Source organism: Protopterus annectens, chromosome 11.part0, assembly GCF_019279795.1.
Source record: "Protopterus annectens isolate FY-2018-M chromosome 11.part0, PAN1.0, whole genome shotgun sequence".
In the NCBI taxonomy this organism is placed as follows: domain Eukaryota; kingdom Metazoa; phylum Chordata; order Ceratodontiformes; family Protopteridae; genus Protopterus; species Protopterus annectens.
In genome coordinates this window covers 807,750,676-807,768,402 of record NC_056745.1, presented here as the reverse complement: position 1 = coordinate 807,768,402, position 17,727 = coordinate 807,750,676, and the positions used below count along the sequence as shown (strand labels likewise).

Here is a 17,727-nt window from a genome sequence, read left to right as displayed (position 1 = left end):
CATCTTTGTAGATGTTCTCCACAAGTAGGGAACACCACAGATAGACTTATTTACCTCTGAGAACAACAAGCAGCTTCCCCTGTTTTGCAGCAGGCATCCTTGCCCCTTAGCATGGAGGACAGATGCATTCTGCTTGCAGTGGACATGGAGGTTCCTTTGCACCTTTCCCTCATTTCCTCTAATACCAAAAGTATTACTAAAGATCCAGAAAGAAAGAAAAAAAAATTCTACTGGTGATTCCCTTTTGGCCAAGGCAGAATTGATTTCCACTTTGCTTCCATTTAGCCAAGGGCATTTACCACAAACTACTCCACAATGTGGATCTCATCACACAGCAGAAGGAATAATTGCTTCATCCCAACCAATCACCTAAGCCTATGGATGATATGATTCTTATCCCTTTCAGACACCATTTTTTGTGAAGTTGTGCTTCAGGTTCTGCAAGGGGCAAGGAGACCCACCACTCTATAATCCTACATAGCCAAATAGAAGAGATTTTCTATATGGTGTTATATCAGCAGTCAGGATCCCACAAAGTCAGGGGTTCATCTCCTCTTAATTTAGTTTGGTGAGCTCATGAATGCAGGTATTGCATACTCCTCCATCAAAGCCAACCTGTCCGCCATCTCTGCCTGTCTACCCATCAGTCCACCTGTTATGTCCAGACCTGAGGTCAAACAATTCCTGAAAGGGGTGTTGGATCTGAGACCACAGAGGAAACCTGTACCCCCACTTTGGACTTCAATTTCGTGGCAGAAAAGGTTGCTCTGTCTCCCTTTTAGCCAGCCATATCTTCTACACTCAAATTTTGCACATAGAAAACTATCTTGTTGCTAGCTTTCACTTCTGTTAGTAGAGTCTCAGAACTGCAGGAACTCATGGCCATTCCACATTTTCATATTTTTCAGAAGAACTGGACGTTCCAGAGGGCTAATCTCTCCTTCATGCCTAAAGTGGTGAATGAGATGTCTCTCAACCAGGCTGACAACTTGCCCTCTTTTGTACCTGTTCTGTGGGTTGAGAAAGAAAGACTCCTACATTCCCTAGATATGCAGGCAGCAGAGATTTTATTTGGACAAGACTAAATCTATTTGTAAGTCAGACCAACTGTTTGGCTGGCGCAGTCTAGAGTCCATGAAAGAGACAATATCTAAACAAACCATTGCAAGCTGGATCTCTTAAGTCCATTTCCTTTTGTTACTCACACCTTGGTAAACCCCTGCCCTGGTGTTCACTCTCTCTGTCTGTCTTTCTCTTTCTGTGCCCTGTTTGGCAGGCCCTTGGACCGAGGGGGCTCCTCTCTCCTCTTGCTTGGTCCCTTCAAGTTGACCACTATCTCTTTCTCTTGTCTTTAGACTGCTGGCTTAGAGAAAGTCTGAGTATTTATGCTCGTACATCTGCCTGTATATCCTTACACTTGTGAGCTGAGGTCATACATCAGATGTATGCTATAGGGAAGGTTTAAGTTTTGGTAGTCCGACTGGATGTCTGTGGTGAAAATCCATCTGTTTGGAATACTGAAATAGTGATCATTAGGACATCTGTTATGGTAAGTTCTTACACAACTACACTTTTTCTCAGTGATAACCTACAGTTTTAAGAAGACTGGAAAATTAGCTAGAAATACAACCAGTTTGAGTATTAATATTTCCTGACTCATAAGTCCCTTTATTTGAAAGTGTTATTGAAAAGGGTAAGGTGGTAGCAGGGTCCTGTATCATATTTCCTTTTCCACTACAAGGCTCTTGTTTGCGTCTCCACATTTGTATTTTTTCAAAGCTGAACTTCTAACAGGTTGCCTTTAATGGTTATCCCTGGGAGAGCAGGTTGATATGAGGAGTGATAGGCAGAATGCAAAGACGGATACTGGTATTGTGGCTCAGGGTTTAAGTCAGTTTGTTATTATGACTGACAGCACATATTAAATATGTTTTTCTTTTTTCAAACCTGAAAGTTGTATTTTTCTTTTCCTTTGCGCAGCTGACCATCAGCTGCCTCCAGCTGCTCTCATCATTCATCAGGTCTGCTGTTCTCAAATTAGTCTCCCAGGGCTCAACCCAACCCATTTTGGGACATGGTGAGAAGACGAGAGTACTATGGGGAAGCATCATACTGCTGCCAGAGACTGTGTCCCAACTCCAGCCATCCAGTAGCAGCCTTATGAGCTCCACAGTTTCTTCCTTTGGGAGTTGTGTATGCTCTTAACCAGCTCCTAAAGTGGCGCACCATTTACACATCACAGCTCACCATGCTGGTAACAGTGCTTTATTGCAGTGAGCCTAGGCTGCCATTCCCCTCCCCAAGAAGGACAAGCTGACATTGGCCACTCACTTCCATTATCCCCCTGTCATTTCTTCAGTGTCCCTGCCACCAACTGAACACTGGTTGTTTAAGGCGCAGTAAGAGCTTTATACCTCCAACCCGCAAGTCAGTTTTTTGAAAGATAATGAACAATCTTGGCTAGCTGGATCATTGCGCCTTAGTTTGATAGACTGAGCAAAATTGGGAGGGAGATCACTGAAGACTGTGGAAAAGCAGACATAGTAAATGAATGCTTCATTTCAGTCTTAATGAAGGAATGCAGAGAAAGAGTTTCATCCTGGGAGGGCATAATTGAGTGCTAAATCAACCATCACTGCTGACTGATGTGGATTGGTGTCATTAGGGAGTGTAAAGCACAGTTATAAGATGTTACTTCTAGTATTTTCAGAAATTTGGTTGGCGTGCTGGCGGATGGCCTGAACATTTCATTGACCTTTTACAAACAGCTGTGGTATTCTTGTAGGGGGGGGCAGGAAATATCTGTGGGCTACAAATGTAGTAACCTGCCAGGAATTGGTAAGTAATGTGATGGAGAGATGTTTGGTTGCTTTCCTAGGTGGTCAGTTTCCAGGAGAGCAACAAATTAGATAACCTGATCTAGCATAATGAATTTGTTGTGGGATGGATAATTTGACATGGGAGTGCCAGGAAAAATGATCTGCTTGGACAACATCAGGGTCCTTGATTCTATTCTGTGCAGGAGGAGGTTGATATGAAAAAGAGAGAGATTTGGCTGTAGGGCCTGATATGAAGAACTGGATTGCTGCTTGAGTGAAAGTAGTATGCAAAGTCTGTCATGAGCAAAACAATATCAAGAGTAAGGTAAGTATAGGAGTACTGCAGGGTCCATGGTCTAGTATTCATGGAGCTTTTCACCCCGGGCCTCCACTGAAAATGGGGTCTCTGGGCTCAGTGGACTTCCCCGGTAATCAAACTGGAAATAAATATTCATGGTGTGTTTCAGACATATCTAGAACAAGACCAACCTTTTAGTTGATGATGGTATAGATATATGAAGCATTTTAGGAATGGGGAAGAGTCTAAAGAAGGGTTAGGAATACTTAAGTGAAACAAAAGGTTGCAGTTCTTTGCAGAGAAATCCAAATTTACCCCACTTTGGCTATTGTGAAGTATTAGCTGGGGAAGTGGAGCTAAGTATTTATGCATATTGGTCATAGGATGACTGGACAACTAAGAGCAGAATTAGGACAGTGGTAGAATGCAACAGAAAGCTGAAATACCTTCTCAGAGGGCTAAACACCAGAAGCAAATAAATGATTTTTCTATTTTACTGGGCTGTTGTGCAACACCTTGAGTACTGTATACAGTTTTTGGAGGCTTTGTAATGGAAAGGATATTAAACTGCTGGATAGAGTCCAGAGGAGAGGCACCAGAAGGATGCAGGCATGTTGAGGTTGAAGCTTTTTTCAGTGGAGATCAGATTATTTTTTATCTGACATTATTTTGATGACCGTTATCTAGATGACTATGCTGTGGCCCGAAGGTTTTGTTTCCTAGGTCTTTGGTGGTCTTCTTCGGCTTTTCCTGGTTAGGGGTCACCACAGCGGATCACCTGTCTGCTCATGATTGGCAGTGGAGTTTTACGGTGTCGAGTTGCCAGCCCAGCACTCAACCTTCCACGGAAGGCACACACATGCACACACTCACACCTAGGGCAAATTTAGAGTGTCCAGTCCACCTACAGCATGTCTTTGGGATGTGGGAGGAAACCGGAGCACCCGGAGGAAACCCACGCAACCACAGGGAGGACATGCAGACTCCGCACAGAAGGCACCCCAGCCGAGGATCGAACTGGAGAACCTCTTGCTGTGAGGCGACAATACTAACCACTGCACCACCGTGGCCACCCTTCCTAGGTCTTTGGTAAACAAGTATAATTAAAAAAGCAATTCTTTTTTAGTCTTTAGTATATGATATTCAGTCAGGAAACCAAGTCATGTTTTTATTGAACAGTAGTTAAAACTGTTGTTCTTCCAGTTGCATAAATATTTTTAGAGTAATGTCTTTCCAAATACTGCCATTAGTTTGTGATTATTTAAACTAAATACCTGAAATACACTCACCAAAGGTAAGTACAGTGTTACATTTTTGCATAATCATTATGCTACTAGTTTACTTTAAGTTGGGGTAAATGATAACAGACCCCCCCCCAAAAAAAAAGTTCTAACACATTTTTGCTGGAAGGGCTTCAGTAGTTGTATACATACATACATACGTACATACTATTTCAGCCACAGGCAGTTGACTTTCTAGCTAGCCTGTATACAAACACAGTCCTCTCCATGATCTGTGTCCAAGTTGATTAAGTATCTAAACTGTGTTTGCTTTAATATAATTTGGTAGTCTATTCCAGCTGTCGACAACTCTGAGAACCAATTAGCACCTCTCTTCTTCTCATAAAAAATCTTACACAGGCTATCTGACTTTCCATAACTCTTTGATAACCCCAAGCATTCACAGAGGTGGTTATCTCTAAATACCCCATATATCTGAATAAGGTCTTAACTTTTAAGTATTTGCATGAGACAGTGTACAAGCTGAGGTATTTTAGTCTTTTATAACTTAAAACTTTCATATCTGTGGATGGCCTTGATATATTTCTGCTGTACACTTTCCAGTTTATTCAAGTTTTCTTATAAAATTTCCATATTATTCTATAGGTTCATAGGTTGGTACTAGGCTATCGGCCCTAGGGCCTATACAAGCCTAGCCATAACAATTCCCTGGCTATTTCTTCCCACACTGTTTACTTCCCTGGACAACCCTATACTCTCATTTGGGTGTAATGCAACTTATAAACAACAATTTCATGATTTTGTATTTCTTAGTTTGTATAATTTTTTATACAGCCCAGAGTTTTATAATTTATCATTAACTAACTGCTTCTCCTTTACTAACACTATCCTTCAGCATAAAAACAATGTCTGTCTCTGTTTCTGCTACTTTCCTAGACCTATCTAAAGCATTTGACATGGTCCCACATAAACAGCTCATCTCTGTCCTCAATAACCTATCCTTCTCTCAATCAGTCACCAAGTGATTTCAGAGTTACTGTCTGACCACCAACAATCCGTTGTATGGCAGAATGACATATCTCCCCAACTACCTGTCTCCATAGGGGTTCCCCAAGGATCCATCCTTGGACCCCTACTCTTCTCTGTTTTCAACAATAATCTAGCCTCTGCCACCAAACATGGCACACTCATACAATAAGCAGATGACTCAACCATCATCTGCTCAGCCCAGTCCCTACCCAAACTGCAAAAAGTCACACAGGAAGCCTTTTCCTCTGTTGAAACTTGGTTATCCGATGCCCAATTAATACTCAACCCAAACAAAACTAAACTACTCATCTTCCAACCCACCAAACATACTCAAAACAACTCTCACTTTAACATCACAGCAAAAGACAACACCACTATATACCCAACTGAACACACCAAATTGCTAGGAGTGGAAATGGACAATAAGCTAAAATTTGACATTCACATATCCATGACCATAAAACAAGTCCACAAAAAACTAGGAGCGTTATACAGAAATAAGCAACTTGTCACCAAAGCAGCAAAGGTTTCAATAGCAAATTCCCACCTTATCTCCACCCTACTTTATGCCTCTCCAATATATACCAACCTAAGGCAATGCGATCTAAACAAGCTAGAGACCTGCTACAACAAAATCGCCAAATTCGCCACAGGGGCATCCTACCATAGTCACCACTGTCTCTCACTTGCTGAACTCCCTCACCTCCTTCAATGATATCAACTCTCACTCGCCCACAAACTAGTAAACCATCCACTAAATGTCCCATTCCTCCATAATCTGCTCCAACCCTATCGCACCACCAGACTACTAAGATCCAGTAACAAAAATCACTTGTAGATCACTAAAGACAATAACACTGCTGGTGAAGCACTATTCTTTTGCACCATAGCCAAATTATGGAACTCCCTCCCACCCACAATTACCTCTGTACCATCATGCGCCCACTTCTAAACATTACTAAAAGCGCACCTAAAAACATGCTGGCTATGCCCTTGCAACTCCCAATCTAATATCACCCACCCCGTCCAACCACTACCTTTCTTGCCACCCCACTAACTACTTTGATTATAGCAAGCTCAGATGCTCATAAGCCTAGTACTTGTACAGCAGGAACTTCTTATTGTAACATTTGTTAATGTCTGTTATGTACTTCGCATGATAAAGATTCTAGTTGTCTACTGATGTACTATGTTCTTCATCTGTAAATATGTAATTAATTGCTATGTTAATCAAATTGTTAATCGCTATGTAATCCAATGTAACTACTGCCTGTTTATTTTAACTGTGGAGCTTTTCTCCCCGGGCCTCCACTGAAAATGGACCTTCGTCCAGTCGGTCACTCCTGCTCAACAAATGTAAATAAATAAACTGGTTGATACAATCAAGAAAACAAAAATCTTAATCTACCCATATCCTTTTGCTGACATCCTTTTTAACAGATGCAGTCAGTTGTACAATTTTCAAGTCATCTGCATACAGACTATAGAACACCTTATCTGAAAAAGATAATCTGAAAGTACAACTTAAACAAGTACAGGTTCAGGAAAGAGCCCTATGAGACACTCTGACTGTAGCCTAGAATTTCACCTGCCCAATTATTGTAACATACTTGTGTGTTATTTATGTACATGGAAACATAATGAGCTACTGGTTCAGTGGTCATCATAATTTGCGATACTGTTTTTTCCGTGTTCTACAATGAAATTTCTGCCAGTGAGCAGTGCATTTTGTAAAATTTGCCCCAGATTGCTTAATGGAATGAAGATTCCTTGTAAAGTGAGCAGTCCTAAAAACTTATGACAAGTATGTCTTACCAAATGTCACAGGTTGAAGTAAAGTCACACTGCGAAAATGCTAACATGAGTTGTTTTCTAAACAGGTGCACATTGACATCAGTTATTTCCTAAACTGAGGATGTCTGCACTTAATCAAATGCATTGGTTTTGGAAGCCAAGGCATGTCCCAAAGGCAGGAATAGAAACATTGTCAATAAACAACATGGCATCCCTTTATTTCCATGTTGAATTTGAGGTCTTTTTATTAATATTTAAGGTTAAGTATTTTAATATACTAAATTTGATGTCAGTATTTTATCCTCGACGGTTATGCCGCTCTCTAGTCATTTTCTAGTTCTTACTTTTTTCTAGCTCATTTGAGATGAAGCCCTTAAAACCATTTTATTTATTTATTTAAAAAGTCAGCAAAATGAGTTATTTCAGCACATGATTCTGTGGCACTAGTAAAGCATGCTGAGATAACTCAGGGTTTTACATTTTTTCTTTGTTTTCAGTTAAACTGTGGTGTGGTTGTTAATTTGTCTTCTGGCAAACTGAGTTGAATTTATGACACTGCAGAATTTTAGTAGCATTGTCGCCTCACAGCAAGAGGTTCTCCCGTTCGATTCTCTGCTGGAGGGCCTTCTGTATGGAGTCTGCATGTCCTCCCCGCAGTCGAGTCGTGTTCGAAAGACATGCATGAATGGGCGTGCCTTTGTTGAAGGCTGGGCATCGGGCTGGCACCATAAAATCAACTGCCAATCATTAGCGGACCAGAGTTCCGCTGTGGTGACCCCTAACCGGGAAAAGCCGAAAGAAAAACAATAACATACAGTAATTGCCTATGTTCCATTTATTTTAATGACTCTTGGAGATTTTGATTAAGGTTCTGTATGTGAACTGGGCATCTGTCTTGCCTGTTCTGTTGGTTAGATCTCTACATTGTGAACTGCATCTTGTAAGTTGTGTTAGTAAACTTGAAACTTGTGTATCTGTTCTAAGGAAGGGGTTTTCATAGTAGTTAACAACTAAGGTACAAAGCATCAGCCAACTACAGAGGCAGTATCAGCAGGTGTGGTTTGACTGCTTTTGAAGTGCATTGCTTGTAGTAAGCAAAGGCATTCCAATTGAAAACAAGCAGCTTGGCTCAGTTATAGGGAGATTATAAAAACAAGTGTTTCACAACATCAGTAGGGCTTAAATGTATACTCTTCATGAAATTCAAAGTTAGAACATTTGATGGCTATTTTAGGACTTCCTGCTAATGTTTTGTGTGTGTATGTGTGTGTGTGTCTGTACACGTCCTGATTGATTGACTCTTTGCATTGAGTTCCATGACAGCATAGCAAATGAATGTAGATTATTTACATATATATTGCATTCACCCTGCAGGCCTTTGTAGGTTCTTACTCTTGCATTTAATTAAGATTCTCATGTAGTTTGTCAGTTTGTCCCAAGCCCGTCTTTACTGCTAGATGCAGTGCTGGTTGAACCGCCATTCTTTGTGACCCCTCTATCATGGCAATATTCTTCTTTAGGGATTTTTCTCCCTGGTCGTAACATCCTCATCTCTTTGTTTTACTACCGACTCAGGTTTCTGCAGTAGTTGTATATAACATGAATTGTTTAAATGAGAACTCCACCCAAATGCCTAGATGTTCATCGTGCATACAGCTGCAGTCATTACAGATAGGTTATCCTGCCGTCAGGCAGGTCCTCGGTCGGCCGAATTCCAAAGTCTAGGTCCAGCGTCGGTTGTCGTCGCTTCTTCCCTGACATCAGTGCGGCAGGGGTACAAAAGAGGCAGCCAACGCCATTTTCTTCAGTCTTTCTTGCTGTGCAGTGCCCGAAGCAGAAGCAGTTCGCAAGTGCCGGTCGGCCAGCTCCTAAGATTTACGAAAGTATTTCAGCCGAAGTCTTCTTGAAAGCTAAGTACCCCGTTGGGGAAACTTTTCTTGCCTCAGACCGATGTCAGACAAAGTTAATAATTGCATTTCTTGTGGGAAGCAAATACCGCATAAGGATTTCCACTCTTTCTGTATACCTTGCTTAGGCCCAGACCACGACGTCTTGGCCTGCCGTTTTTGTGCTATATTCAACAAGCGCACTATTAAGTGCCGGGCGGAGTTCGCCCTTCATTATTTTGGCAAAAAATTGAATTCTATCATGTCGTCGGATACTCCGACTCCAGTTTTGAGCAAAAGACGCAAAGATAAGGACCGACATCCAAGGTCCGCACCGACTACTGAGACCACGCTTAGGCCGACTACCGGTTCTCAGCGAGGCACCTACGCAGCCCCTGAGTACCGATGACACTACATTACCAGTGACTACAGTACCCGAGGTCGCAGGCTCCTCGGTCCCCATTCCTACTGCAGATACCGACGCCACTCTTGGTGGGAAAACTCAGAATTTAGACAGGCCTGCCATTTCTCAAGGTGTTTTCAGGCTTAAAGCTTTCACTAAATCTAAAGCAGCCATGAAAACCAAAAAACAGGGTCCTCAGACCTCCTCTCAAGGCCCCATGCCTAAAAAGCAGATGCTTAAAATGGCTGAGGATTTGATTACTCTTATTAGGGGTTCTCAACCCCCCTCTGACAAAAGACCCAGATTAGAGGAAGACTACCCTTCCTCAGATCAAGCTTCTATTACTTCAGAACACTCTGAGGACCAAGATTACGCCTATTCACCTTTCGAAGACTCTGCTGAGGAGTCTATTCCCTCGGTCTCCCCCCCTGAGGACTACTCTTTTGTGGAAACCCTGCATACATTGAGGGAACACTTTCACTGGGAAGGCCAAGATTACTCAGATTCCAAGAAAAGGCTCAGTGAATTTCTTCTGCTCCCCCAGCATAGGCCCCTGGCTATCCCTCCTGTTTTAGATATATTGGATGATGTGTACACAGAAGCCAGCCTTAATCCAGATTCTTTACCTCCAGCTCCTGTTAAACCAGACAGGTATTACTGGGTTCCTGATTCTCACCAGTTCCTATATAAAAGCCATACTGCTGACCCAGAAACTATTTCACAGGGTCCCAAGGGAATTAAGGCCTCTACTGCTAAAAACCCATTACGTTCAGAGAGAGATTCCAGAGCTTTAGAAAGGTGGGGGACAAAGGTGTATACCTCGGCCACTTTAACCATGAGGGCATTAAACAGTCAATTCCATATGTTAAAGTATCAACAGTTTTTGTTATCTCAGTTGAAAAGCAAAATGACAACCAGAACAACCAGATTTAAAAGAGTTGCAGGATTTGTTGCATGGTGCAGAGCAAGTGGGTAAACATACCTTGCAGTGTGGTTTTGATGCTTTAGAGGCCTCATGTAGAGCTGCTGTTACGGGGTCTGTTATACATAGGCATGCTTGGCTCAAAGAGCAAACTTTACCAGATCATGTCAAAGCTAAATTATTAGATGCACCTCTTCAAAAAGATGTATTGTTTGGTGTTAAAGCTGAGGAGGTACTAAAGAAAATGGAGGAAAAAGTGAAATCAATGCAAACAGTGAAAGATTTCCTGCAGGTACAACCTCCACGTTTCAGCAGAAACTGGCCTTCAAAAAATTGGTCCTTTCCAGCCACGGGCAGATACAGACGCCCAAGAGGGAGAGGGCAACCTCAAGGATCTTTCAGAGCCAGACAGTGGCAAGCACCAACCCCAAGAGGTGGAGAAGATAGATCAGTCATTTAGAAAACAGACACAATGACTTCCCCCTACACCTGCCAAGCAAAGCTTTAATGGCAGCACCTTTGGGCGGAAAACTGGCATTATTCTCAAAAAATTGGCATATTGTTACAAAAGACAAATGGATTCTGGACATTATAGACAGAGGCTACAGGTTCCACTTTCACACCCTTCCAAAAATGAGAGGCATGCCAAACCTGCCACAAAATCAAAGGGCAGAGGCACAAAAACAAATTTCCGCTCTCATGGACATGAAAGTGATTCAAGAGGTACCTGCAAAAGAACAAGGTCAAGGGTTTTATTCCAGACTATTCCTGGTACCAAGGAAAGACAAAGATTGGAGACCTATCTTAGACCTATCCATCCTAAACACATATCTACAGGTGCCAAAATTCAAGATGCTCACATTACAGCAGCTTCTTCCCATGCTGGGCAAGGAGTCTTGGCTGGTAACAATGGACCTCAAGGAGGCATACCTGCATGTCCCTATCAGACAAGATTGCAGAAGATACCTCAGATTTCTTGCAGGTTCAACCCATTACCAATTCTCTGCATTGCCCTTTGGCTTATCTACTGCGCCCAGAGTGTTTACGAAATGCGTGGCATCAGTAATCGCCCAGATGGCCTACCTCAGGCCAGACAAACAAGGGCAACTGTCTCAATACTTCAGCAAATTGGCAACTTTCACCAGGCTAACTGCAAGGAAAGTCCTGCAGGCTCTGGGATTCATGGCATCTTGCATCCTACTAATCCCATGTGCAAAGCTGCATATGAGGAAACTTCAATGGTACCTAAAAAACTTATGGTCTCAACACAGCCACAGCTTGGAAACAATTATACCACTCATTCCATGCCTTCAAAAGGAATTTTTGTGGTGGGCTCAAGCATGCCAAAGAAACACAGCTCTCCCTTTCTGTGTACCTCAAGTAACTCACATCATCACAACAGATGCCTCAGACTACGCCTGGGGAGCACACATGACAGATCAGTGCATTCAGGGAAAATGGTCCCAAAAAGAGAAGCACCTACACATCAACCAAAAGGAAATGCTAGCCATGCAAAATGCTATTATGACCTTCAAAGACCTACTGCATCCAGGCCAGCTCTTGATAAGGACAGACAACACCACAGTGATGTGGTACATAAGCAAACAGGGAGGGGGGCTCATTCATACTCCCTGTGCAGGCAAGCCATGACCCTATGGAACACAGCACTGGAATTGCAAATTCAACTACAGGCACAATTCCTGCTAGGGAAGGAAAACACACTGGCAGACAACCTAAGCAGAAATATGACAGATCCACACGAATGGAAGTTGCATCCTCAAGTTTTCACAAAGATAACTCAGGCATGGGGACAGCGAGACATAGATCTCTTTGCTACCCACAGAAATTACCAGTTGAAAAAATTTTGTTCAAGGACCTATCATCCACAGCCCTGGAAAGTGGACGCACTCTCTTTCAATTGGACAACATTGACAGTTTATGTCTTCCCGCCTCTTCCTCTGCTGCCCAAAGTTCTATTAAAAGCCAGAGCAGAGAGGCCGCAAATGATTCTCATTGCTTCAGACTGGCCAAGACAATACTGGTATCCGCTCCTGAAAAGCCTGACACATTCCCCACCATGGATCGTACCTCTAGTCCCTCTTCTGTTGTCCCAGCACAACTACAAAACCCTTCACAGCCAGCTCAAAACCCTAAATCTAGCTGCATGGAGAATTCCTTGATTTACCAACAGACTCTCCTCTCCAAGGAGGTGCAGGATGTCATCTTGGAGGCCAGAAGACCTTGTACTAGAAAAGCCTACTCCGCCAAATGGAAACGATTTTGTGCCTGGAATCAAGAAAAGGGCCAGAATCCTTGGGTAATAAATGTACCTCAAATTTTACAGTACCTAGCTGAGATGTTAAACAGTGGACTTTCCTTTTCCTCCATCAAGATCCACGCTTCAGCCATTTCTGCACAATACAACACAGATCCTCCTTTATTCTCACATCCTCTCTTAAGGCAGTTCCTCAGAGGGGCAAAAAATATAAAACCCCCAAGGAAACCACCAGTCCCTGCTTGGGACCTCAACTTCGTATTGGAAAAGCTGACCCTTCCTCCCTTTGAACCAGCTTCTTCAACAGAACTACAATACTTGTCATGGAAAACAGCCTTTCTTCTGGCTATCACCTCAGCACACAGGGTTTTGGAGCTACAGGCCCTCATGGCTGTGCAACCATTCATCATTTTCCATCAGGACAGAGTTTCCTTACGAACCAACCCTACCTTTATGTCAAAGGTAGTATCCAGTGTAGCTTTGAATCAGACTATCCACTTACCTACCTTTTATCCAAATCCACAAAACAAAGGGGAAAGACTATTACATTCCTTGGACATTCACAGACAACTTCGTTATTATTTGGACAGGACAAAGCCATTCAGGAAATCCGAGCAACTCTTTGTGTCCTATGCTACAGGTGCTCAAGGAAAGGCCATTTCCAAACAGTCAATTTCAAAATGGATAGCCCACTGCATATGCTTTTGTTACTCATTTCATGGAAAAACTGTGCCTGCATGCATCAGATCCCACTCCACCAGGGCCACAGCTACCTCTGCAGCTTTCCTCAGGGGGGTCCCTACCAAGGACATTTTGGAAGCAGCCACTTGGAGTTCAGTACACACTTTCTCCAAGCACTATCACCTTCCACTATACTCTAAATCTAGAGCGGGTTTTGCCACAGCAGTCTTGCAGGGCATCCTCGCTCCTCCTAGTTCCACTTAGTGCCTACCACCCTTACTTAGCTTTGGGATTCTTCCCATCTGTAATGACTGCAGCTGTATGCACGATGAACATAGTACAGTTTTGTACCTACCATAAATGTAGATGTTCGAGTGCTCATACAACTGCAGTCCAGGTTACCCCCCCTCCGTCCCCTCTTAGGACAGGCCTTATGACAAACACCTTATCATACAACCTGTTTGGGGTATTCTCTTATGGTGTATTTGCTTGCAACTACTGTTTTTTGATTATTCTGTATTGCATGTTTGCATAACTTTATTTTTTGCCTTCCTTCTGGGGGCACCTGACATCTGGGGCAAGAAAAACTGAAGAAAATGGCGTCGGCTGCCTCTTTTGTACCCCTGCCGCACTGACATCAGGGAAGAAGCGACGACAACCGACACCGGACCTAGACTTTGGAATTCGGCCGACCGAGGACCCGCCTGACGGCAGGATAACCCATCTGTAATGACTGCAGCTGTATGAGCTCTCGAACATCTACATTTATGGTAGGTACAAAACTGTACTTTTTTCTTCCCAAAATGTGATTTTCCTTTCTGTAATCCATAACTAATCACTTCACATACAGAAGTGGCATCATTCAATTATTCCATTTGTTTTATGACTGAACTTATTTCTGTTGGCCTTTTTTAAGTTTGTCTCCTCTTCTGTTGCATCATGAATGCTACTGATAATGGAAGGGTACTTAGGTTAGGCCACTTTTTCCAGCTACAGAGCCATTAAGAAAACAGAGGCTTTTAAGTAAAGGCATTTAAATGTGCTTTGTTGGTCGCAAATTGCCAGCCTCACACCTCAGGTAAATAATGTAGCCTGGAGTATGAACAGAAGCAGGGCTTTCAAGCTTAGTTTGTAGATGCAAATTAACAGGAAAACACAGCACACACTCAGTTTAATATTTTTTCTTATTATAAATTAGTTGTCTGTCCATTCATCCATCCATCCACCCACAACCCTTTTCTCATGTTTGCACTTGGGGTTGGGGTGTCACTTTAACAGAAACAATCATTTAAAGCTGAGGTTCATACTGCCATGTGTTTAGCTGTGACAAGGTTGTTCTTTCATACCACTCACAGGTGACCAATTTTGAGTATCCAGTCCATCTACTGCATGTCTTTGGAATACAAGAGGAAACCCACGTGAACACAAGGAGGATACGCATACTCCATACAGAAGGCAGACCAGTTGAAAGTCGAACCAGAGAACCTCTTGCTATTAGGCAACAATGCTGTCCTTTCTGCCATTGTTTTTCTCTTTAATCAAACCGAGTGCCACAAATAAAGAATGAAAAAAATTTATCTTGCTCTTGATTTTCTTTTAGTATTTCATTTTGCATTTGTTTCTGCACTGTATTTTCTGTAAAAGTGCTTGTTACTACTAATATTTTGTTAAGGCATTTTTGCATTACATAGTGTTTTGTTGAGACCAGTCACTGATTTTGGGAAGGAAGATTAATATCAAAAACTCTAATTCTAGCTATAGTATTAAAAACTGTGCATACAACACAAACCAGCTCAGTCCATGTAACGCACATTAATCACAGGAGTCAGATTTCTCACACTTGCATTACAGTTGTTACTTTGAAAAGAACAATTAACTCTGCTACATTTTCAAGCCTGTCATTCAAGCATTCCTTAAATTGGTGTATCAGAGAGAGATGCAGTCACAGAACTGTTGTAAGTTGTTAAGAGAGAACCACAGTTAATGATCCTCTCATCATAAGAATTTCTGTATGCCCCTCTAAAATGACATCAGGGAGGTGAAAGGATTGACTACTAATTGTGTAAGTTCCCTTTCAGGCTATTTTGTGCCTTAAATGAGAAAATAACAACCACTTACTTTGATACAGAGACATTAGTAATGCAGAAAAGTGCAAGATATGCTGAAAATGTGTTTTCATTTTTGATATGGCTGTCCTTTAACCACATAAGCTATCTCTTGCACATACACTGTATAATACCTTATATTCAAATAACTGCCCGTAGACTATACAAATATTTACTCATCCTTTCGGCAATATAAAATTAGGACACTTTGGGTGTTCCAAGTCAGTCTATGCATCCCTAGTATCCATGGATTTGCTTTCTCAGCATACAACAAACATGCACTGTGCCATTTTCAATTCAAACCTAGACACACTGTTTCTGTTGTACAACTTTCTGTAAAAGAAGTTAAAGATCATTATGTGAACTTTCTTTCCAATTTAATTTGCCACTGGAAAATGTTTAAGTAAATGAATATGTAGTCTAACCTGTTGTAAGTACTTTTGAGGTATAACATGCTTCACATATATATGTTCTTTGTTGGATCACTTTTGCAGTGGTGTATGTTATAACATCATGTGAAGGATTTGGCCAGCTGGACAGCTGCAGTACCTTCCATGTATGCTATCCACTGTATAGCTTGAGGAGCGTTGTTTAAAATCAGTGGCTAGGGCGGCAAAATGCAGAACTTTCTTGCTGTCAAAATGCACTCCTTCCTGGTAGATTTGAGGGATTGACAGTCTAGTGCATCACCAAAGCCAGGCTGATAAGTACCCCATTGGGGAATAATTTCTACTTCATTTTTTGTGAAGAAAAGTTGTTCTTTTCTGTCAGAAATATTTGCTAAAGACTAGAATTGTTATTTTAGTGGTTGGCACTAAATATTTTTTACCTCAAGTTTGGCATTTTTTGGTCATGGTTCAAAATCAAGACCTGATATATTAACTACTTATCTGCTGAAACTATGCTCTTCATGTACAAACCAAAAATGCCTCTAGGAAACAGTTGCAGAAACAGTATGCATTATGTTGTGAGCTACACCTTACAAACGCACAGAGGGATATAACTGGGGTGACTACCACAAAAGACATCCATGATTGCAAACAGTTATGGTAAGGTTGTCCTTTCTGTTGCTTAATAAATAGCACACTTTCATTTGGTGCCATGAAGATCAGACGGCTGTGGGATCAAATAAATGTCTACATTTGGCAAGGGTTTTAAAAGTAAATGTTTTAACTTAGCAGAAAAAAAGTTCTCATCAAGAGTGTTTGCAGGCATCTATTTTTTTCCAATAAACATCTTTATTAAATTATCACATATGATATAGGTAATCTTACATTTATATAAATGAAAAACAACATTAACACCACTTTACTTGCAAATATTATACATCACAGACATCATTGAAACAACTGTAGTTGCAAACATTATACATCACTTATAATCTAGCCAGTTATTGTCAGTTAAGCATTATATGGCTCATTCAAATCCTACCTCTTAAACCTCATTTCTTCTCTGCATACATTGTTCCCACAATTGCCACTTTTTCCTATGTAGTTTGCTCCTTCCCTTTTGTAAAGATACCAATTCCAGTAGTTTTATCTCTGTTACTATATTCACTACTTCTAGTAAAGTTGATCTAGACTTTGATTTCCATTTTCTAGTAATTGCATTTTGGCAGCCACCATAATTAGATTCAGCAAGGCTTTACCATGTCTAGACAATTCTGATTCTGTATCCTGGCTGAAAAAATCATCTCCACAGTCAACCCAATCTGCTCACCCAGCATCTCTGACAGAGCTGTCCGCAGAGAATTCTTAGTCTGCCAGCTCACTACACTCCCAAAACATATGTTCCCAGCCACGTCTTTCCTGCCCGTCACACCTTCAACATTTGCTATCCACCTTGGAGTCCACTTGGGGTATAAAAACCTATATAAACACTTTCAGGCAAAGATCCTAAATCTTCTAGACTTTGTTGCATGTTTGGGAGAGACACATATATCCCTCCATTGGCTTTTTGTGAATTGCTTAGCCAGTCTCTCTTCCCAATCCTTTCGAAGCTCCTCTGAATGATTCTTGTAGTTATCATACAATATTTTATATACTCTACTAATTATTCCTTTTTTAACGGTGGCTTCTGTTCTAGGTTCTTATTAAAACTCTACTAGTGCTCGTCTTTCATTTAAGAGCCCCCTATTTCTTTCTCTTTACCTGTACTCTGATATCAATTCTTGATAAGAAGGCAGTCTCTAACCTGCAGTCCAAATAAATTCTTGGTCTCTTCCATTTTATTACCTTTCCCTTTCTAGTTATTTACTCCCAATACCTTGGTTGC

At 41.6% G+C, this 17,727-nt stretch overlaps 1 protein-coding gene across 1 annotated transcript in view; it reads left to right on the top strand.

The window, feature by feature from the left end:
- The window catches only part of PLEKHA5 (pleckstrin homology domain containing A5), a 907,516-nt gene extending 892,591 nt beyond the window's left edge, over positions 1-14,925 (top strand). The window contains exon 4 of the mRNA XM_044088224.1: positions 14,704-14,925. Coding sequence (XP_043944159.1) covers positions 14,704-14,707 — 4 coding nt within the window. The 3' untranslated portion in view covers positions 14,708-14,925. The remainder of the gene's footprint in view (positions 1-14,703) is intronic.
- Positions 14,926-17,727: the final 2,802 nt, after the last annotated feature.